The sequence below is a fragment of the Lutra lutra genome, chromosome 5, assembly GCF_902655055.1.
Source record: "Lutra lutra chromosome 5, mLutLut1.2, whole genome shotgun sequence".
NCBI classification, from domain to species: domain Eukaryota; kingdom Metazoa; phylum Chordata; class Mammalia; order Carnivora; family Mustelidae; genus Lutra; species Lutra lutra.
In genome coordinates, this window is record NC_062282.1 from 101,203,112 (window position 1) to 101,226,810 (window position 23,699).

Here is a 23,699-nt window from a genome sequence, read left to right on the forward strand (position 1 = left end):
TGGAGCCTGATGTGAGTCTCGATCAGAGGGCCCTGAGATCATGATCTAAGTTGAGGGCAGATGATTAATGACTAAGCCACCCAGGTACCCTTCATTGTAGTTTTGACTTGCCTTTCCCTGATAAGTGATGTTGAGCACCATTTCATGTACTTATTGGCTATTTGTGTATCTTCAGAAAATGTCTATTCAGATCTTTTGAACATTAAAAAAAAAAGATTTTATTGATGTGGGGGACGCCTGGATGGCTCAGGTGGTTAAGCGTCTGCCTTCAGCTCATGTCCTGATCCTGGGGTCCTGGGACTGAGCCCCACATTGGACTCCCTGTTCAGCAGGAAGCCTGCCTCTCCCTCTGCCTCTCCCTCCAGTTGTGCAAGCTATCTCTCAAATAAAATCTCTCTCTCTCTTTTTTTTTTTTTTTTTAAAGATTTTATGTATTTATTTGTCACAGAGATTGAGAGAGAGAGAGAGAGAGGAGGCAGGCAGAGGGAGAAGCAGGCTCTCTGCTGAGCAGGGAGCCCAATGTGGGGCTCAGTTGCAGGACCCTGGGATCAGGACATCAGCTGAAGGCAGACACTTAACTGACTGAGCCACCCAGGTGTCCTGGGATGTTCTGTCATTCTGTAGGGTTTTTTTTCCTGTGCAAAAACTTTTGGGTTTGACAGATTTCCATTTTTTTGCTTTTGTGGCTCTTGCTTTTGGTGTCTTTTTTCCAAAAATCCTCACCAAGGCTGATGTAGATGGGGGAAACAAAGGCATAAGGAAACACAGATAAAATTAAATGTCCATATAACCTGCAGCCCATTGACAAATACTTAAGGCAGGTGGAGTATAATATTTCTCCAGGAAGCTCCTAACTGTCTTAATGTTAACGCCTTCCTAGACAGAAAAGCAATCTTAGTTTGACAATAGCAAGGCCTCCCACATCCTCAGAGTCCTCTTTAGCATATGAAAATCCTTTGGAACTTCCCTTATCTTTCCCTCAATCCCAGAGTGTATAATCAGTTGCTCCACTTAATCCTGGGGCAGTGGGCAGCCCCTCTTTCTTTCTTAAACTCTTATTTGTTTGAAAGACAGAGAAGAGAGCACAAGGGGTGGGATGTTGGGGAGAGGCTCCCAGGCGGCGGGGCTCGATCCTACGACCATGGCTTCATGACCAGAGCTAAAGGCAGACACTTAACCCTCTGAGCCACCCAGGTGCCCTGGCAGTACCTCCTTCTGCCCACGGGTCCTGTCCCCGTGCTTTAATAAAAGTACCATTTTGTACCAAAGGCATCTCAAGAATTCCTTCTTGGTCATCAGTACTGGATCCCACCAAATCTCACCAAAAAACATTAAAAAATGACATCAGAGAGTTAAGGAGCTGTTTCCCCTATATTTTCTTGTAGGAGCTTTTTGGGTTCAGATGATGTTCAAATCTTGCAATTCATTTTGAGTTAGTTTTTGTGTGTGGTTTGAGATCGTGGTCCAGTTTTTCTTTGTAGTTTGTCGGTTTCGCCAACACCGATTATTGAAGAGACTGTCCTTTCCCCATTGTATGTTCTGGAGTCCTTTGTTGTAAACAAACTGACCTTATAAGCTTGGGTTTTTTTCTGGGATCCCTGTGCGATGGATCTATGTCTTTTTGTACCAATACTATACTATTTGAGTGACTCTAGCTTTTTTTTTTTTTTTTTAAAGATTTTATTTATTTATTTGAGAGAGAGACAGTGAGAGAGAGCATGAGCGAGAAGGTCAGAGGGAGAAGCAGACTCCCCATGGAGCTGGGAGCCCGATGCAGGACTCGATCCCGGACTCCGGGATCATGACCTGAGCTGAAGGCAGTCGTCCAACCAACTGAGCCACCCAGGCGTCCCAACTCTAGCTTTTTTTATTTAAAGATTTTATTTTAAAATGATCTCTGGCTCAATTGTACAAACCCCAGATCAAGAGTTGCACACTCTACCTACTGAGGCAGACAGGCGCCCCTGAATGACTACAGTTCTGTAATGTAGTGAGTGTTCAAGAGTGTGACCCCTCCAGCATTCTGGTTCTAAGATTGCTTTGGCTATCAGGGTCTTTGTGGTTTCATACAAACTTCAGGATAGTTTTTTCTTTGCTTTGCCCTTTTTTTTTTTTTTTAATTTTTAAAATTTTTTTGAGAAATGCTATTGGGATTTTGAGGGGGATTACGTTGACTCCATAGATGGCTCTGGGTAGTGTGGACATTACCAGTATATTGACAACATTAATTCTTCAGCTCTGTGAACAAGAACATCATATTTGTTTTAATTTTTTTGTCAAAGTCTTAGAATTTTTGGCATATAGATATTTCACTTTTTCATTGAGATTATTCCTATATGTCTTTTTTGGTGCTATTGTATATGGGATTTTTTTTTCTTCTGGTAGTTAGTTTTTGGTGTATAGAAATGCAGCAGGCTGTATTTTGTACTCTGCAAATTTACTGAACTTAAACAACTTTTGTATTTTGTTTTTTGTTTATTGTTTTCTGTGGGTTTTTTTGGTATAGTCCTTTAGGATTTTCTATAACAAGATTGTGACATTTACTATTTTACTTCATCCTTTTTATTTGAGTGCTTTTTTTTCCTCTTGCCTAACTACTATAGAAGGATTTTCAGTACTTACGTTAGACAGGAGTGAAAAATCATGGGCACCCTTGGTTTGTTCTTGATTTTGAAGGGGAAAGTTTTCGACATTTTACTGTTGAGTATGGTGTTAGCTGTGGGTTTGTTATATATATTGCTTTTATTATGTTGAGGTGTATGTTCCTTCTGTATCGGTTGTTGAGAGTTTTTATGAAAGTTTGCTGAATTTTATCAAAGGCTTTCTTTGAATCTTTTGAGACAGGTTTTCTTCTATTAATGTATCATAGTTATTTATGTTTTTAATGTGTTTATCACTATTTATAGGAATAGTGCTTTTTTTTTAAAAAGATTTTATTTATTTATTTAACAGAGATCAATCGCAAGAAGGCAGAGAGAGAGAGAGAGAGAGGAGGAAGCAGGCTCCCTGCTGAGCAGAGAGCCTGATGTAGGACTTGATCCTAGGACCCTGGGAACATCAACTGAGCCGAAGGCAGAGGCTTTAACCCACTGAGCCACCCAGGTGGTCCGAAATAGTGCTTTTCTTAGAAATTCTTAGAAGTGGTTTGCTGGGGCACCTGGGTGGCTCAGTCCATTAAGCATCTGCTTTCAGGTCAGGTCATGGTCCTGGGGTCCTGGGATAGAGCCCCACATCAGGCTCCCTGCTCAGTGGGGAGTCTGTTTCTCCCTCTCTGGTCCACCCCCCCATGCTTTCTTAAATAAACAAATAAAAAAATCTAAAAAAAAAAAGGTTTTTCTTCATCCCATAAGTTTTAATATGGTCTATTAATAATGTTTCTCCAAAATATGTTATTTCCCTTGTCATTTCTTTGACCTACCGGTTGTTCAGAAGTATGTTATAATTTATATTTATTGTGATTTTTCTCTCCCCACCTCCAACTTTCTTCCTTTTAACTGATACTTAGGTTTGTACCTGTGTTTGGAAATGATACTTGATATTTCACTGTTTTATATTTGTTAGGACAAGTTTTCTTTTTTTAAATGTTCTATTCTGGGGCGCCTGGGTGGCTCAGTGGGTTGAGCCGCTGCCTTCGGCTCAGGTCACGATCCCAGGTCCTGGGTTCGAGCCCCACATCGGGCTTTCTGCTCAGCAGGGAGCCTGCTTCCTCCTCTCTCTCTGCCTGCCTCTCTGCCTACTTGTGATTTCTCTCTGTCAAATAAATAAATAAAATCTTTAAAAAAAAAAATAAATGTTCTATTCTGCTGTTGAATGGAATGTTTGTATATGTAGGTCCATTGACCTGCAGTGTACTTCAGGTTCACTCTTTCCTTATTGATTTTTCTGTCTGGATGATCTATCCATTGTTGGAAATGCGTTATTGAAGTACCTGGTGTTACCACTTTGCTGTCTATTTCTGCCTTCAGATCTGTTAATTTAATATTTAGGTTTTTAATATTTAGGTTTGTGCCTGGGTGGCTCAGTTGGTTAAGCGACTGCCTTCAGCTTGGGTCATGGTCTCGGAGTCCCAGATTGAGTCCCTCATCAGGTTCCCTGCTCAGCGGGGAGTCTGCTTCTCTCTCTGACCTTCTGCCTTCTCATGCTCTCTCTCTGTCTCTCTGTCAAATAAATAAAATATTTTAAAAATTAAAAATAAAAATATTAGGTTTTCTAAAGTAGGTACACGTATAATAGTTACATCGTCTTGATGAATTGACCTCTCTCATTGTATAATGACCTTATTTGCCTCTCGTTATAACTTTTGGCTTAAACTTTGTGTATTAAGTGTAGTGATCCATGTTCTCTTCTAATTTCCATTTGTGTGGAATATTTTTCTATCCTTGCCCTCTTAGCCTATGAGTGTTCTTAAAGGTTAGTGAATCTTTCAGGCAGCTACAGTTGGGTTTTGTTTTTTTTTGGGGGGGGAGGGTCCATCAGCTTCTCTTTGTCTATTAGTTAAAACCATTTTCATTTAGCATGATGTAATGTCCTTATTTCTTTCTTTTTTTTTTTAAAGATTTTATTTCTTTATTTGACAGAGAGATCACAAGCAGGCAGAGAGGCAGGCAGAGAGAGAGGAGGAAGCAGGCTCCCTGCTGAGCAGAGAGCCCGATGCGGGGCTCGATCCCAGGACTCCGAGATCATGACCTGAGCCGAAGGCAGTGGCTTAACCCACTGAGCCACCCAGGCGCCCCTAATGTCCTTATTTCTAGATACAGACTTATTATTGACTTTCACTTAATTTCTTTGTGATTATTTCGTAGATCCTTTTTTTCCCTTCCTCTCCTGTGTCCCTCTTGGTGAATTAATGAAACTTTCTGGGGTTCTTCTGACCTTTACCCTGCGTGGTGAAATCTCTTTGGGGGGATTGTTTTTGGTACCAAGCTACTGTGAACTGGCAGAGTGGAATGACTCAGGTAGGGTGTTTCCTGTGTTCCTGCTATGTGACCAGCCTCCATTTTTTTTTTTTTTAAAGATTTAATTTATTTATTTATTTGACAGACAGAGATTACAAGTAGGCAGAGAGGCAGTCAGAGAGAGAAGGAAGCAGGCTCCCTGCTGAGCAGAGACCCCGATGTGGGGCTCGATCCCAGGACCCTGGGATCATGACCTGAGCTGAAGGCAGAGGCTTCAACCCACTGAGCCATCCAGGCGCCCCTCCATTTTTTTTTTTTTTTTTTTTAGCTTCATAGTGTGTATGTATGTATGTGTGTATTTTTAATGATTTTTATTTGAGAGCAAGAGAGAGAGAGAGCACAAGCTGGGGGGAGGAACAGAGGGAGAGGAAGAAGCAGATTCCCCACCAGCCGGGAGCCCTATGCAGGGCTTGATCCCAGGACCCTGAGACCCTGAGCCGAAGGCAGACGCTTAACTGACTGAGCTACAAAGGCCCCCCTATCTCCATAATATTTCTGTTGCTTTTCATTGTAGTGCAGAATTTTGCTAGAGCTATTTTTATTGGTTTGTAGTTGTTTGTTGTTTCATTGTTGGGGGGATGGATGTTTCCACTGACCTCTTAGTTCTCTATTCTGCTGATATCATGCCTCACACCCCCCACCCCCCGCACAGGTGTATCTTTGGAAAGGTTAAGCTGTTACACTTAATAAGGAGGAGAATTGTTTTTATCATAGTTTGCTGATGAGAGGCCATTCTGAACAACTTACTTTCATGAGAGCCCCTTAGATTGATGATTGCTTTTTAAAGAGTATTTATTTATTTGTCAGAGAGAGAGAGCACACAAGCAGGGAGAGGGACAGGCAGAGGGAAAAGCAGGCTCCCTGCTGAACAAGGAGCCTGATGTGGGACTTGATTCCAGAACCCTGGGATAATGACCTGAGCCTAAGGCAGACGCTTAACTGACTGAGCCACTCGGGCGCCCATTTAGCCCCTTATATTTAAAAAACCTTACATATCCTGCCTTTAAGTCTTCTTCTTCTTTTTCTTTTTTTAAGATTTTATTTATTTATTTGACAGAGATCACAAGTAAGGCAGAGAGGCAGGCAGAGAGAGAGGGGGAAGCAGGCTCCCTGCTGAGCAGAGAGCCCGATGAGGGGCTCAATCCCAGGACCCTGGGATCCTGACCTGAGCCGAAGGCAGAGACTCAACCCACTGAGCCACCCAGGCGCCCCTAAGTCTTTTAATTTGGAAAAGAAAACCTTTTCATCTTTTGTTAAGTGACGGGATTTTGCATCCTCTCAACACCCCTGGATACCGAACATATTCTAATTTGCTGTATTCTTAAAGTGTAGTCCTTTCAGAACGTGTGGGACAGCACAGAGCATGGTAGAACCATTTGAACTCTTGTTCAATAGCCCCCCCCCACAACCTTCTACCTTCTAGGAAAGCAGTAGAGCCTCAGGGTTATCGTGATACCTGCAAATGAACTTGAGGAGTCTCAGGGTTCTGCTACTTCCTACCTTGTCCTGGATAAATCACCTAACCTTTAGCCGACCTTTTTAGTTCTTTTTCTCATAGCATTGTTAGAAGGATTCCATAAGATAGTCTGTGGGAAGTACGTAGCACAGAACCGGGAATAGAATAATTACTCAAGTGAAGGCATTTGAATTATGGTCCTTCTAAGTAGTGTTAATGACTCTTGATGGTCAGTCATCTCAAAAATGACCAAGTTTGATTTTTTTTAAATTTTTTTAAACACATGCTGCACTGAGCCCTATCTCTTCTTTTACAGACTTTTACAGTGGGTTTCTTAGTCCGAGGACTGGAACTGAGTTTCTCAGATTTATCTTCCTGCCTTTAGCCTTTTGCTGTAACTTTTCCAAGTATTTTAAGATTGTTAAACTTATTCACTTCTCCTTTTAGTTTCAAGTTTTGCACAGGTCTGATAGGCGTTTCTTTAATGCTTTAATGAAAAAAAACAACACTCTTATGTAGGCTAAGGTCCTAGTTCTGAAGACAAGGTAATTTGGTGCATCTGTACACATTTCTGATTGATGGTTGCCAATTTCAGGTAGAGTTCAACTAATTACTCTTGTACTAGTATCAGATTTTTAATCTTTTGTCTTTTCGTAAGGATCTATACAATACCCAACAAACCTGTATCTCTAGTATATGAAGTAAGCAGTTTAGTAATTACATTATGGAATGAGGTTATATTCTCAAGTGACTTCCTCTTGAGAGAGTTGCCACTGTCTCTTCCTTGGGGCCCTCAGCCCTCTAGTAGTCTGCTCTAGGACCTTGTTTAGGATCAAAATGAAATTCCTTGAATCCATAGCTTGTAGAATCTGCCCTTTTGAAAATTGGAATGACTTGTGCCTGTCTTCTGTGTGAAACCTGTCCTTTTTGACAGTTCCTGATGGATTATGGTTAGGAGACTGCATAGGATTCTTTGCACGTCCAGAAGCCTGGAACTTAGAGCAGCTTGATCTTTCTTATGAAGGGCTTTCCACGTAGAGATATTCTTTCTCCCCTTTCCAACTGGAAATCATTTCCTTCAAAGAGGAGATGAGTTTTAAACAGAGAAGAGTTCTTTTTGTCATTCATTTCACACCAGTCCTAAGCAGACCTATGTATCCCTTCCTCCACTGTTTAAACGTACATTGACACTGCTATACCAACTTGACCAACTTGAAGATAGCAGTGTCTGTCTTGAAGATATAGTGTCAGTATAGTTATGTGTAGAAGCCTGTGGAAAGAGGTGCGTGCTTAACTTTTTTTTTTTTTAAAGATTTTATTTATTTATTTGACAGAGAGAGATCACAGTAGACAGAGAGGCAGGCAGAGAGAGAGAGGGAAGCAGGCTCCCTGCCGAGCAGAGAGCCCAATGTGGGACTCGATCCCAGGACCCTGAGATCATGACCTGAGCTGAAGGCAGCGGCTTAACCCACTGAGCCACCCAGGTGCCCCCATGCTTAACTTTTTGAAACTACACTGTGTATAAACCTTCTTTCAACTAACATCTTTCATTAAGATAGAAGTGTTTCCAGGGACACCTGGGTGGCTGAGCAGGTTAAGCCTCTGCCTTTGGCTCAGATTGTGATCTTGGAGTCCTGGGAGGAGTCCTGGGATCAAGCCCTGCATCCCCGCGATGGACTCTCTGCTCAGCAGGGACCTGCTTCTCTCCTCTCTTTGCCTGTCTCTCTGCCTACTTGTGATCTCTCTCTGTCAAATAAATAAATAAAATATTGAAGAAAAAAAAAAAAAGAAGTGTTTCCAAAAAAAAAAAAAAAGAAAAAGAAAGAAAGAAAAATCCCAATTTTTAAAAAATCCTGGACTTTTGCCCCCACCCCCCAACTTAGGTTATTTGGGGATTTGGTTTGTCTGACATAACTCTTGACAGCATGACACTCTAATTATTTGAGGAAAAGAGGCAGGGAAGAGGATTAAAAAAAGCCATTCTTGGGACTCCTGGGTGGCTCAGTTGGTTGAGCAGCTGCCTTCAGCTCAGGTCATGATCCCAGCGTCCTGGGATCGAGTCCCGCATCGGTCTCCTTGCTCGTCAGGGAGCCTGCTTCTCCCTCTGCCTCTGCCTGCCATTCTGTCTGCCTGTGCTCGCTCTCTCTCCCTCTCTCTCTCTGACAAATAAATAAATAAAATCTTAAAAAAAAAAAAGCCATTCTTGGGGCGCCTGGGTGGCTCAGTGGGTTAAGCCTTTGCCTTCGGCTCAGGTCATGATCCCAGGGTCCTGGGATCAAGCCCCACATGGGGCTCTCTGCTCAGCAGGGAGCCTGCTTCCCCCTCTCTCTCTGCCTGCCTCTCTGCCTTACTTGTGATCTCTGTCAAATAAATAAATAAAATCTTTTTTTTTATTTATTTATTTTTTATTTTTTTTTTTTAAAGATTTTATTTATTTATTTGTCAGAGAGAGAGAGGGAGAGAGCGAGCACAGGCAGACAGAGTGGCAGGCAGAGGCAGAGGGAGAAGCAGGCTCCCCGCTGAGCAAGGAGCCCGATGTGGGACTCGATCCCAGGACGCTGGGATCATGACCCGAGCCGAAGGCAGCTGCTTAACCAACTGAGCCACCCAGGCGTCCCTAAATAAATAAAATCTTAAAAAAAAAAAAAAAAGCCATTCTTAGCTTTGTATGTGTGGAAAACCATAGAAGCCTGCCGAACAGGAAGCCTGCCTTTTGTCTTGAACCCCTAGAATGTGAAGATCTATACGTACATCCATAGAGTGCATATCTTTTCCAAATGGGATGGAACCAATCTTTTCCAGCTGATGATATCTATGAACTGTGATTCCTTTAGGCAGTGATTTTATTGACTGTTAATAAAGGTGGGTGGAGGTAGAGTTTGGAATGGGATGAAATGGTGAGGGAAGTTAGGCCCAGATGAATCATTGTATAGAAAGTATAATCTATCTCCCTTTAATTCAGGAAAAAACCCACTTTTATAAGAATCAGCTCATCTAACTTTTCAATGTAGGCTTTCATGTACTTGCCAGGTTTGCAGTTGGTCAGAAGTTCTCAGGGATGGATTTCTCAACGTGCTTTTTATACTGGTTCCCACAGCCCCTGGCAACTTAGCAAGTTTCCTGCTGACCGCTCCTCATTTTTGGAGGCAGGAGACAACGCACACAACCTGTTCCCAATGTTTTAATAGGCTTCTAACTGATGGGTTATTAAGGGGAAATAGAAGTAATTGTATGTTTTTCTTGTCACACCGAGTTGTTCAGTAAAACTTGTATTGTTTCTTTCATTTGATTGCCAGAACTATTGATAGTGTCCTCCTTGAATATCAAAGTATTAAAAATCTTTAAAGTCTTAGCCATAGGAATTTTAATTATTCTTTCAGCAACTTGGACTGAAATAGTTTATTATGAGATGAAGTTCTCATGTCTTATTTTTTAACTTTACAAAATTTTAAAATTTTACATAAGAAGATGCAAATAATCTATTTCACACATAAATTAGGTTGTTTTTCAATAAAAATGAATAATCTATGCTTTCTTATCTACAGAAAATCTCAAAATAGCTTTTTACTTGGCTTGTCTTACAAAAACAGGAATTTTTAGTAGGGAAAATCCAACTTTATCATGAACAGTTGAAGAAAAATCACATCTTGAAGAATGCCAAGCATAATTAAAATTGCAGAATATACCATTTTGAAAAAGAGAATGACCTGTGCCTGTCTTGTATATTTGAATCTCTCTATCATTCTCTAGTTCCTGATGGATTATGGTTGGGAAATCAGGGTGTGTCCCTTTTGTATTAAAATAACAAGCATTTTGCCTTTTCACATTGATAGAAGGAAAATTTATCTTCATGGGCTGTTTTTTTCTTTATTGATAGCAGCAAAAATTAGAAGTAGACAAAATGTTGAGATTTAAATGAATTGAACATGTTTTTTAGTGGGAGTCCAACATGACTGCTGGTGGTGTGTGCCATTCATTTTAACTCTGGTAGTAGACTCTGGGGAAGAAGAAAGTTCTTACAAGGACTTAATCTGAGTGTAACAAAAGCCAGACCAGAAGCGGAATTTGGGTTGAAATCTTATCCCTGCCACTGACATACCAGGTAGGTCGTGTGGCCTTTTTGGGTTGCTGGTGACCTCATTCGAAACCCAAGAGTTTGAGTCAAGCCCTTCTCCATGGTGTATCCCATTCCTAGACTTTATTTCCGTGGCATTGAAGATGTCTTAAGCATCCCTTCAGTCACTATCATCATGCTTGGGTCCCAGAGCACTTCATAGCACTTAGTTGGCAACATCTACATGGCTCAGGAAGTTGGGTTTGGTGATGCTGCTCACGTGTTCTGTCTATTACAGGGAGAAATACTTGCTCATACCCTGAGATTTCCTGTATTGTTGTTTATACCTCACTGCTCAGGAAGTATTTAATCAGCCAGTAATAATCCAGCAATTATTTTTAGTTGAATTCTAAGATGACTGAAAATGGATATTAATTTGACCTTAGATGGAACTTAATGTCTCTCTATATCAGTTCATCTAGACTGGTGTAGAATATGTCCTGCATGGCTTTTTTGATAATACCAGTTTTTAGCAAAAATAAAGTTTATAATAGTTCTTTCTCTTTCCTTCCCTCTCCTTTTTCTCCTCTCTTCCCCACTCTTCCTTCCTCCTACCTTCCCTACTTGTTCTCTTAAAACTTCTTTTGATTTCACTGTTTCCCTCAAAAGGTTTGGCAAACTTCTAAAATCTCTACTATTGTATGTACTTCCTGACTAGTAATACCAGAGAAAACAAACATATCCTCTTAAGAATGGTAAAGTTTTTAAGGCATGACATTCCTTCTCATTTTCAGTGAACCTCATGGTAAAGATAACTTGTTGGTGTTTTGGAAATTGGACATGATTCTGTTGGGGTTCTTCCTTGGTGAATATAGGGGCTCTAAATCTTCAGGAGTTCTTTTCAAAGTGTTGGCACTCAGTAGTGTTGGAGAGTTATGCTTGAGTTTTGAGCCTTCACTGAGCTGAGTTTAGTACTGAGTAACTATTCATTACTACAAGGCAGGCACATATTGGGTGTTGGAAGCTTAGGGTAAGAGGCTTGGAAGGAGCATTTGTGGAACTCATGGTGCAGCCCTTTTAGCAGCATTAATGCAAATAAATATGCTGTGGTGTGAGGTAGTGTGGGCAGGGCATTCTCAGCAGTCTAAGTGAAGCCATTTTTCTGGGACCCATACCTAGTATGATGGGGACCAAAGTAATGTCCAGTGTTTCCTGCTGTTCCATTGTTCTAGATCTATATTGTGAATATGTATCTGCTTTGGTGATACTGAAAATTAGCAAATTGAAGAAATAAGCATTTTATTGAAAATCTGTATGTAGGAACTCCCAATTTTATTTGTAAACTGTCAGATGGCAGAATTTAGTTGCAAACTCTTGAACTGTAAAATTTATGCATTAAACAAATATCATTGTGCTACTTTAAAAAACACCCTTTCCAATTTGGGCTTATATTGTAAATACTTATCCCTTCATGGTTAAATAAGTTAGAAACTTGAAGTTAGTCAGAAAACACTTCCATGTTCTGTGTTTTGGCAATATGCTTGTAATAAGTTTACATGTTGAATTTACATAGTAAAACCTAGCTTTGTATACATTCCAATTACAGACACTTGAAAATTGAAGTGATTTTAAAGAATTCTGGAAATTTCATTGTGTTGTGTTCATGTAGCAAGAGCAAACTGATTCTAAAGTTTTATTAGGAAACAGCTTTCCAGGGGCGCCTGGGTGGCTCAGTGGGTTAAGCCGCTGCCTTTGGCTCAGGTCATGATCTCAGGGTCCTGGGATCGAGCCCCGAGTCGGGCTCTCTGCTCAGCGGGGAGCCTGCTTCCTCCTCTCTCTCTGCCTGCCTCTCTGCCTACTTGTGATTTCTCTCTGTCAGATAAATAAATAAAATCTTAAAAAAAAAAAAAAAAGGAAACAGCTTTCCAGTCTAGGGCTAAGCACTGCACAATTCTGAAATCTGTCAATGCCAGACACAGCCTTAGCCAAAATTAATCTAGGGGAGGTAAATGATACTACCTTACCTTGCCTTAGTGACACTGAAGAGTACTCTTGTGCATATGGTGAGCACATGCTGGTTTTTACTTTTGGGCACAGGAACATTTGAACAGCTTAGTAATCAAAACTGAAAATCCTTCTGTGCCACAACTAAGTGTCATTAAAACTATGGAGCATTTGAAGTTGCACAGCATTTAGAAGATACTGATGGAATGAATCACCACCTCATGTGTTGTTTTGACAGGAAGTGTATCATGTCTCAATAATTTCCTTAAAAATTTTTCCTGCCAGGTGCCTGTTTTTCTTCTTGTAAACCTGTTTCCACAGAATACCAAATATGTGGTTGATTTTTTTTCCCACTGATGCCTTTTGACCATTCCTTGTCCTTGTTGGGAATATCAAGTGTGCTTTTGTTGGTAATGAATTTAAGGCTTCCTACAGGGAAGTGAGGAGGAGTAGCTGTTTTGGAAATGTCCGGCCAGGATGGTTTTAGCTGGTGAAGAGATCATTTTAAAAGAGTTAAAAGGTAAGTATTGGGGGCGCCTGGGTGGCTCAGTGGGTTAAAGCCTCTGCCTTTGGCTCGGGTCGTGATCCCAGGGTCCTGGGATCGAGCCCCGCATCTGGCTCTCTGCTCAGCGGGGAGCCTGCTTCCTCCTCTCTCTCTGCCTGCCTCTCTGCCTACTTGTGATCTCTGTCTGTCAAATAAATAAATAAACAAAATCTTAAAAAAAAAAAAAGATAAATATTGGCAGACCCAGTCTAATATCAGATATACAAGAAGTATTACCTATTTATGGAGAGGTTAAAGTAGACTTTCATTTTCTATTTTTTGTTTTTTATTTCAATTTCAGTATCGTTAATGTACAGTGTTGTATTAGTATCAGGTGTATAATATAGTGATTCAACAATTCTATACATTGCTCTGTGCTCATCATGGTAAGTGTACTCTTAATTCCCATCACCTACCTCCCTTCTAGTAACCATCCATTTATTCTCAATAGTTAAGAGTCTGTTTTTTGGTTTGTTTCTCTTTTGTTTTTGTTTCTTTGTTTGTTTTTTTACTTTGTTCATTTGTTTTGTTTGTTCACTTCCACATGAGTGAAATCATAGAGTATTTATTTCTCTGACTGGCTTATTTTCTTAGCATTATACTCTTTAGATCATCCATGTTGTTGCAAATAGAAAGATTTTATTCTTTTTTGTGGTTGAATAATATTTGCGTGTGTGTGTGTGTGTACACACACATCTTCTATATCTATTCATTTATCTATGGACATATTGGATGATACCATGATTTGGCTATTGTAAATAATGCTGCCATAAACGTAGGGGTGCATACATCTTTTTTTTTTTTTTTTAATGAGTGTTTTGGTATTACTTGGGTAAATACCCAGTAATGCAATTACTGGATTGTAGGGTAGTTCTTTTTTAACATTTTTGAGGAACCCCCATACTGTTTTTCCACAGTGGCTGCACCAGTTTGCATTCCTACCAGTAGTGCCAGACAGTTCTCCTTTCTCCACATCCTCACCAACTCTTGTTTCTTGTTTGATTGGTTTTAGCCATCCTAACAGGTGTGGGGTGATATCTCGTTGTATTTTTGATTTGCATTTCCCTGATGATGAGTGATGTTGAGCAGCTTTTCATGTGTCTGTTGGCCATCTGGATGTCTTCTTTGGAAAAATGTCTGTTCATGTCTTCTCTATGTTTTTGAATTACTTCTCTTTTGGGTGTTGAGTTTGATACGTTCTTTATAGATTTTGGATACTAACCCTTTATCTGATATGTCATTTGCAAAACCTTCTCCCATTCCACAGGTTGTGTTTCATTTTTATTGTTTCTTTTACTGTTCGGTAGCTTCTTATTTTGTTGTAGTCCTAATAGTGGATTTCTTATTTTATTTCTCTTGACTCAGGAGACAAATCTAGAAAAATGTTGCTATGGCCATTGTCAGAAAAATAACTTCCCTATGCTCTCTTCTAGGATATTTATAGTTTCAGGTCTGTTATTCATTTTGGGTTTATTTTTTTGTATGGTGTAAGATAGTAGTCCAGTTTAATTCTTTTGCACGTAGCTGTCTTGTTTTTCCAGCACTATTTGTTGAAGAGAGTGTCTTGTTTCCATTGGATATTCTTTCCTGCTTTGTTGAATATTAGTTGATCATAGAGTTGAGGGTCCATTTCTGGGCTTTCCAATCTGTTCCATCGAATGATGTGTCTTGTTTTTGTGTGAGTACCGTACTGTTTTGATTACTGCAGCTTTGTACTATAACTTGAATCCAGAATTGTGACACCTCCAGCTTTGTTTTTCTTTTTTAAGATTGCTTTGGCTATTTGGAGTCTTGTGGTTCTCTATAAATTTTAGGATTGTTGGTTCTAGTACTGTGAGAAAAGCTGTTGGTATTTTGGTAGAGGTTGCTTTAAATCTGTAAATTGCTTGGTAGTATGGACATTCTGGTGGGGGTAAGATGGACATTTTAACAATATTCTTCCAATCTATGAGCATGGAATATTTTCATTTGTGTCATCTTCAATTTCTTTGATCTGTGTTTTATAGTTTCCAGAGTACAGGTCTTGGATCCCAGGTTTTCTATTATTTTTGGTGCAGTTGTAAATGGGATTGCTTTCTTTCCTTTTTTTTTTTTTAACGTTTTTTATTTATTTCACACATGGAGAGAGATCACAAGTAGGCAGAGAGGCAGGCAGAGAGAGAGAGAGAGAGAGGAGGAAGCAAGCTCCCTGCTGAGCAGAGAGCCCGATGCGGGGCTCGATCCCAGGACCCTTTGGTTTTTATTGTAGAGCACACATATCAGGGCAAAGTGCTGCACACACAACTACAAATCATTTTTGGGAAAAAAGCTGTAAGAAAAATAAACCTGCAACTGCTTTAGTTATGCAGTCCCGACCTGAGCTGAAGGCAGAGGCTTTAACCCACTGAGCCACCCAGGCGCCCCCCCCCCTTTTTTTTAAAGATTTTATTTGTTTATTTGACAGACAGAGATCACAGGCAAGCGGAGAGAGAGGGAGAAGCAGACTCCCCACTGAGCAGAGAGCCTGATGCAGGGCTCAATCCCAGGACCCTGAGATCATGACCTGAGCTAAAGGCAGAGGCTTAACCCATTGAGCCACCTGGGCGCCCCCTGGGATTGCTTTCTAAATTTATTTCTGTTGCTTCATTTTTAGTGTATAGAAATGCAATGGATTAATTTGGTTGGTTTACTGTTCTACAACATTGCTGAATTCATTTATCAGTTCTCATAGTTTTTTTGTGGAATCGTTAGGGTTTTTATACATATTTTCATGTTCTCTACAAATGATCATAGTTTTACTTGTTTCTCACCAATTTGGATGCCTTTTATCATTTTCTGTTTTGTATACATATGTAATTAAGCATGATATTCTTTTATAATGAGAGTGAGCTCCCTTCAAGTAAAATAAAGGAAAAAATATTAAGGAGGTATTTATGTATCTAGATTTTTAAAAAAGATTTTATTTATTTATCTGTCAGAGAGAGAGAGAGAGAGAGCAAGTGAGCACAAGCAGGGAGAGCGGCAGGCAGAGGAGAAACAGGCTTCCCGCTGAGCAAGGAGCCCAATGCAGGACTCGGTCCCAGGACCCTGGGATCATGACTTGAGCCGAAGGCAGATGCCCAACTGACTGAGCCCCTAGGCATCCCATTTATGTATCTACTTTTTTTTTTTTTTTTAAAGATTTTGTTTATTTGACAGACAGAGATCACAAGTATGCAGAGAGGCAGGCAGAGAGAGAGAGGGGGGAAGCAGGCTCCCCGAGGAGCAGAGAGCTTGATGCAGGGCTTGATCCCAGGACCCGGGATCATGACCTGAGCTGAAGGCTTTAACCCACTGAGCCACCCAGGCGCCCCTGTGTTTCTACTTAATTTTTTTTTTAAATTTTTTAGACTTTTTCTTTTTTCTTTTTTTTAAGATTTTATTTATTTATTTGAGAGAGAGACACTGAGAGAGAACATGAGAGACGAGAAGATCAGAGGGAGAAGCGGACTTCCCTTGGAGCTGGGAGCCTGATGTGGGACTCGATCCTGGGACTCTGGGATCATGACCTGAGCCGGAGGCAGTTGCTTAACCAACTGAGCCACCCAGGTGCCCTATGTATCTACTTTTAAAAGAGATTTATTTATTTTAGAGAAAGACAGCAGTGGGGAGGGACAGAGAGAGTGGGAGAGAAAGTCTTAAGCAGACTGTGTACTGAGCATGGAGCCCGATATGGGGCTTGATCTAATGACCCTGAGATTTAGACCTGATCGGAAACCAAGAGTCAGACACTTAACTGACTGCACCCCCAAGCACCCCTAAGGAGATATGTACTTAAAGCCAGATACTGTTCAAGGCGATATGAGAGATGTGGAAAGTTTGAGCCCCTGACTGAGGACATACAGGTCACCCCCCATAGGGCAGCTTGTGTAGCAGCTGCTGAGAGAGGTGAGGTGTGGGTGCTCTCATATGCTTAGACCTGGGGGCTCTGGAAGGGAGGATTAGCCACCGTATGAAGCAGACTTTCCTGGCCTTCTGGCAGAAATGCAGAAATCTGTGTTGCCTAAATTAAGAAATTACACGAATGTGTGCAAAGAAGTTTTTTTTTTTTTTTAATTTTATTTATTTATTTGACAGGCAGAGATCCTAAGTAGGCCGAGAGGCAGGTAAAGAGAGGGGGGAAGCAGGCTCCCTGCTGAGCAGAGAGCCCGAGATTCGGGGCTCAATCCTAGGACTCTGACATCCTGACCTGAGCTGAAGGCAGAGGCTTAACCCACTGAGTCACCCAGGCGCCCCAAGAAGTTTTAATTTAGTAACTTATGCATCGTGTTTTGAGAACATGGGAGTGTTTGCCTTTGAATATGGAGTGGGAGTGTAACTGTTGGTATATCATAACTAGGTTTATGTACATTTTATTACTATAATAAAACGTAAAATTTTTAACAGTGAATTACAACCTATAACCTTTTATTTTATAGTCTGCCCTTTTTTTTGTATGATTTCAATTCAGTGGTTTCTAAGTCTTCCCTTCTTTGGTAGGATAATTATATCTCTTATCTTTATTGACTATAGATTTATTGCATTGCAGGTACAGTTTATAGTACATTTACTCATTTAAATAAAAATGACAGTGGTTTCAGAGCACCTGGGTGGCTCAATTAGTAAGGCGGTTGACTCTTGGTTTCAGCTCAGGTCATGGTCTCAGGGTCATGGGATCAAGCCCCGTGTTGGGCTCCACTACTTGGGACTATCTCATTGTCTCTCTAAAAAAACACAAAACAGTGGTTTCTTCCACAAGTTTTCACATTTCTGTTAGGATTATATAGTGTAGGTAGTTAGCCTTATATTTAGCCTTATATTACTAGACATTTAAAGACATTTAACTATAGCATATCACATGTAATTTTGAAGATTATAGATTTTTTTTAAAAGATTTTATTTATTTGACAGACAGAGATCACAAGTAGGCAGAGAGGCAGGTAGAGAGAGATGGCGGGGAAGCAGGCTCCCTGATGAGCAGAGAGCCCGATTCAGGGCTCGATCCCAGGACCCTGAGATCATGACCCGAGCTGAAGGCAGAGGCTTTAACCCACTGAGCCACCTAGGCACCCTGAAGACTATAGATTTTTATGAAGGCATGCTTGTCGGGGTTGATGTGTAATTAGAGACGGTCCTGCTGTAGATATTGGTATAAGAATTTAACTGTGCTTAAAAAACTAGTTTTCCGGGCACCTGGGTGGCTCAGTGGGTTAAGCCACTGCCTTCGGCTTGGGTCATGATCTCAGGGTCCTGGGATCGAGTCCCACATTGGGCTCTCTGCTCGGCGGGAAGCCTGCTTCCCTCTCTCTCTCTCTCTGCCTGCCTTTCCGTCTACTTGTGATCTCTCTCTGTCAAATAAATAAATAAAATCTTTAAAAAAAAAAACTAGTTTTCCACATGTATAAAAAAAATTGTGTGGGAAAAAGAATACAATTGATTTGCAAACCAACGTCCCATTCTTGTATCCTTAATGGGGTTAAATATGAAAACTGTAGTATGTGAGATGCCTATGTAGGAAAAATTTAATGCTCTAAAATGGCAAGTCTAGGATACCAGCACTATAGTGTGCAGAGTGACATAGTGGACATGAGCTGGGGCTGAGTGGGCCCTCTACCTGGGCTCCTGCCCCTCACCCAGCTCTCTCTGTTGGGTTCTTCTCCGCACTCATCTGCAGAGATCAGGCAGGTGCTTAGTCACAAGCCCAGAGCAGTACTCAGACATCAGTCCTCACTTGTCCTCTCAGCCATCCCCTTTTGTGATTCTGTGAGCAGGCTATGATAGATGTGTGTAGGATGGGAAAAGCCCATATGGAAGTTAAGCAACCTTATTATTTTATGCCCCTTGTGTTAGAATGCCATTTAACTATCAGTTAGGCAGAGCTTTGATCTCTCTCGTGCCAAAGAGAACTTCTGCCAACAGAGGTCTGATGGTCCTGCACTCAGTTTAATCCAACTTCCTTTGCTACTTTGGTTGACAAAACTGCAGAACAGTTACAGGAAAGAATAAATCCTAACGGACTAACTTAGAGAAACTTGTGTCTCAATAGGTGACTTTAGCTTAAAATGCAGTTCCCACTTCAAGTCTTAAATGAGAATTGGGGTGTAAAGCTAGCCTAACTGGACGGGTGTTTTTGTACTTTTAGTTTCCTCATCTATGAAATGAGGATAATGCCAGCAGCACTCTGGATAAAACTGGATAGTTTGCCAAGTGAAGTTATAAATGGGAATACTTTGGTTTTATATTTTTGAGTCATTTAAAATTTCTAAACCCTAAATGATGATAATTTTGCAAATAGAGCTATTTATGGTCTAGATTTACCATTGGTCTACATGCTATAACTAAACAAGTGGAAAAGCAGTGACTGTTCATTTGGTATCATGCCAGCTCCTCTGTCTTTATGATAATTTAATACTTGTGTATTTAATAACATGAAAGAAAAATGTGGAGCCAAATCAAATTAGGGAGCAAAGTATCAAAGAGGCCGATTCTGCAAGGGGCTAATGAGTGGCCATGTTCTGGTAGGAATCCCTTGTTCTGTACTTGAGGTTGAAAAGAAAATAAAAAATAAACAAACCACTTCAAAATCCACTTTTTTTTCTTTTTTCTTTCCATTGTTCAGCTAGAGTATAAAGCGTTTTGAAGAAGAACATTAGTGAAGCATTTTGTTACAGAACATTGCCCTTCTCTTCAGGAAAAACAAATTACCAACAAAAGAGATTTCGTTAGTAATTCTCTCATTTGTTGGTGGGATTATATACATTTAAGTGGTTTGTAAACGACTGCCACTTTTATTAAATAAAGGTTCTTTTTTAAAAAGTTTCTTTATTTGAGAGCGAGGAGCATGAGCAGGAGGAGAGGGAGAGGGAGAAACAGGCTCCACACTGAGTAGGAAGCCCCATAGTGCCTCCCTGGGAAGAATTTGGGTCTTGAACATATTTTTGAATTTTATTTATTTATTTATTTTTAAAAGATTTTATTTATTTGAGGGAGAGAGCGAGAGAGATCATGAGCAAGGGGAGGGGTAGAAGGAGAAGCAGATTCCCTGCTGAGCAGGTGCCCTGATTCTGGACTCTATCCCAGCACCCCAGGATCATGACCTGAGTTGAAGGCAGATGCTTAACTAACTGAACCACCCAGGCACATATTTTTTAAAACATATTTAAAAAAAATCTCACTCCTAGATCTCAGTTGTGGTGCATATAGTGTTTCTACCACAGAAGATAGGAACTTCTAATCAGCCTGTGATTGCCATAGGCCATAGGAAATAGAGCCCCTGTGTAAATGTGTTGTGCGATTGGAAAAATGAGGCTTATGCGGTTTATCCAACCATCTGAGCAGTTCCTGTAGCCCTGTTACAGGGAGTGTCAGGTGTGTAATTCAGTTTGGAATTCTGGAGTTGCTATTAACAATGAAGATGGTAACTATTAATTGCTTTCACTTTGTTTGGCATTGTGCTTACAGCTTTGTGAATGTTTTTTTTTTTTTTTTTAAGATTTTATTTATTTATTTGACAGAGAGAGATCACAAGTAGACAGAGAGGCAGGCAGAGAGAGAGAGAGAGAGAGGGAAGCAGGCTCCCTGCTGAGCAGAGAGCCCGATGCGGGACTCGATCCCAGGACCCTGAGATCATGACCTGAGCCGAAGGCAGCGGCTTAACCCACTGAGCCACCCAGGCGCCCCGTGAATGTTTTAATTCCTTGAACAATCTCACCATTGGTTTTACAGATGGGAAAACTAAGGAAAATTTAAGCAGTGCTTTCTAGGCCCAGCAGCTTATTGATCTCTGGTCTGTAGGACTCCTTTCTCTCCTAACTTTGCCATGGTATGTCTAATAGGTGAGGAGGGGAAATTCATCTTGTTCACATGTAATTGACTATGCTCTAATCAATGGATCGAAAGTTCTCCCTGCTTCTGTATCTTCACATTTGTCTTGATAGTGACATGAAATGCCTCTTCTTTTACACTTACTACAACCTACGTAAGACACTTGGCTGTGTTTGATTTGATTTATATAGCTTGACATCTTAAATATTTCCAGGATGAAGAGGCTAATAAGTCACTGGTTGGTCAGTTATGACCTCTCATTTTTTAGAGGAAATGCTGCAGACTAGGCACAGAATTCTGACGTCGGTACCTGTACTGTTCCCAGCATTTTTTTATGCATTCCAGGAGGCTGTTTACATTTTGAAGAATTTTTGAACTTGGTGACTGCTCATTTAGGCACTCCCCTGGATTTCTCTACTTTGTATTCTGGATCACTTTGTACTTGGTTTTCATTGACCTTGATTCTATCCCCTTGGGCCTCTTCGGTTTCCATTGGCTTCCCAAGGGTGGGCTCTGGTCACCCCCTTTCTCCACTGTGCCAGAGTGAGGATAAGGGCATATTTTCTGAAAGGAAACACTTTTATTTATTTTTTTTTTAAAGATTTTATTTATTTATTTGACAGAGAGAAATCACAAGTAAGCAGAGAGGCAGGCAGAGAGAGAGGAGGAAGCAGGCTCCCTGCTGAGCAGAAAGCCCGATGTGGGGCTCGAACCCAGGACCTGAGATCATGACCTGAGCCGAAGGCAGCAGCTTAACCCACTGAGCCACCCAGGCGCCCCCAAGGAAACACTTTTAGAAATGGTTTTAGTCAGTCTGGATTTTGCTGTCACTATCGGTTCTGAACAGTAGCTGTTAATTTTACTTGCCACCAAAATTCTTCTGTTGGTCTAAGTTCTAAATAATTGCTACAGTTACTGTTGCATTTCCATATCTATATAAACTTCAAATTAGCACCTTTTAATGACGTGCTCTTTAATTTTTATACTGAATACAATTTCAGTTTATTAGGACAACTCCCATTTATTCAGTTGGTCCCTAACACAAGCTGTACAAGTCTCGAGAGTAGGTTAGAAAAGATATGGTGTCATTCAAACTAACTTCAGGTTTAGTTTGTGTGTCTGATATCTGTAGTACTGTTTAATAGTGTACATAAACAGTGGGTTTGAAATAAGCGATGATAGCACAGTGATGGTATAGACCAAGAAACAAAACTTGAGATACTTGAATTCTGTCCTATTACATGACCAAGTGGAGTTTGCTTAAAATGTAAAGCAGTGACTGGAGAGAAGGGAACGTCTTTGTGCACTGTTGGTGGGAATGCAAGCTGGTGGAGCCATTGTGGAAAACAGTAAGGAGGTTTCTCAAAAAAAATGAGAAATAGAATTACCATATTATCCACTAATTCCACTACTAGGTATTTACCTAGAGTATGAAAACACTAATTTGAAAATATACACAATCCCCAATGTTTATTGCAGCATTACTTATAATAACCATATTATGGGAGCAGCCTAAGTGTCATTCAGTAAAAGGGTGGATAAAAAAGATGTGGTGCGCGCGCGCGCACACACACACACACACACACACACACACACACACACACACACACACACACACAGAGGAATCTTACTCAGTCATAAAAAAGAATGAAATCTTGCCATTTACAACAACATGGATAACCCAGAGGGTATAATGCTAAGTAAAATGAGTCAGTAGGAGACCAACAAATACCATGTGATTGCATGCATATGTGGAATTTAAGAAACAAAACAAATGAATAAAGGAAAAAAAAAAACAGGAAACTCCTAAATATAGAGAACAAACTGATGGTTACCAGAGGGTCCGTGGGTGGGGGATGGGTGAAATAGGCAAAGGGGATTAAAGAGTAAACTTACTGTGCTGAGCTCTGCATAATGTATAGAATTGTCGAATCACTATTTTGTATGCCTGAAACTAATATAACACTGCATTAATTATACTGACATTAAAAAAAATCTGAATAGATAAAATGTAAAGCACTGAAGGAATTTAATCCTGTTTCATAAGTGAACATGTTATACTTGCACTCTTGAACTTGAATAATTTTCAAATTGAAATTCCATTTTTTAGATTGTTTTGAAGCTGAAAAATGAATGTAGGAAAAAAGTTAGAATTAGCACAGTTTAGTAGTTGACGTCTTTGGATCCTTGGAAGGCATTTAAAAGTTTTGTTGACATTTGCTTTATTTTTACTGGCATGGTTATATATTTGTAGTTCAATAAAGGAAGATTTCCCTGGTGTTTCTTGTTATTATGCATTTTCTTTTCTTCTTTTTTTTATTTTTTATTTTATTTTTTTTAAAGATTTTGTTTATTTATTTATTTGACCGACAGAGATCACAAGTAGGCAGAGAGGCAGGCAGAGAGAGAGAGGAGGAAGCAGGCTCCCCGCTGAGCAGAGAGCCCGATACGGGGCTTGATCCCAGGACCCTGGGATCATGACCTGAGCCGAAGGCAGAGACTTTAACCCACTGAGCCACCCAGGCGCCCCATCTTCTTCTTCTTCTTCTTTTTTTTTTTTTTAAGATTTTTTTATTTTGTATTTATTTGACAGACAGAGATCACAAGTAGGCAGAGAAGCAGGCAGAGAGAGGGGGAAGCAGGCTCCCTGCTGAGCAGAGAACCCAATACAGGGCTCAATCCCAGGACTCTGTGATTACGACCTGAGCCAAAGGCAGAGGCTTAATCCACTGAACCACCCAGGTGCCCCACATTATGCATTTTCAAAAAGATTATTATTACTAAAAACAACTGCCCTGTGGAAGAGGAGTTAGGTCATCACTGCCTGGGGTCACTCTAAGTGCTGCTCTTGTGTCTTCCCATCAG

General features: G+C 40.5%; 1 protein-coding gene across 7 annotated transcripts in view; it reads left to right on the forward strand.

The window, feature by feature from the left end:
• ARHGEF28 (Rho guanine nucleotide exchange factor 28) overlaps window positions 1-23,699 on the forward strand; it is a 314,675-nt gene that overhangs the window by 7,206 nt on the left and 283,770 nt on the right. For 3 of the 7 annotated variants that reach the window (XR_007127439.1, XM_047729921.1, XM_047729911.1), the window contains exon 2: window positions 4,839-4,955. The exons of 1 other annotated variant lie outside the window; for it this stretch is intronic. Coding sequence is in view for 3 of the 6 variants with exons in the window: in XM_047729921.1 (XP_047585877.1) it covers window positions 4,839-4,955 (117 nt within the window). In the remaining 3 variants the exon portion in view is untranslated. Of the gene's footprint in view, window positions 1-4,838; window positions 4,956-10,488; window positions 10,514-12,871; window positions 12,990-20,398; window positions 20,428-23,699 lie in introns of those variants that run through there. 3 more of the 7 variants (XM_047729917.1, XM_047729913.1, XM_047729918.1) reach the window with 3 other exon arrangements.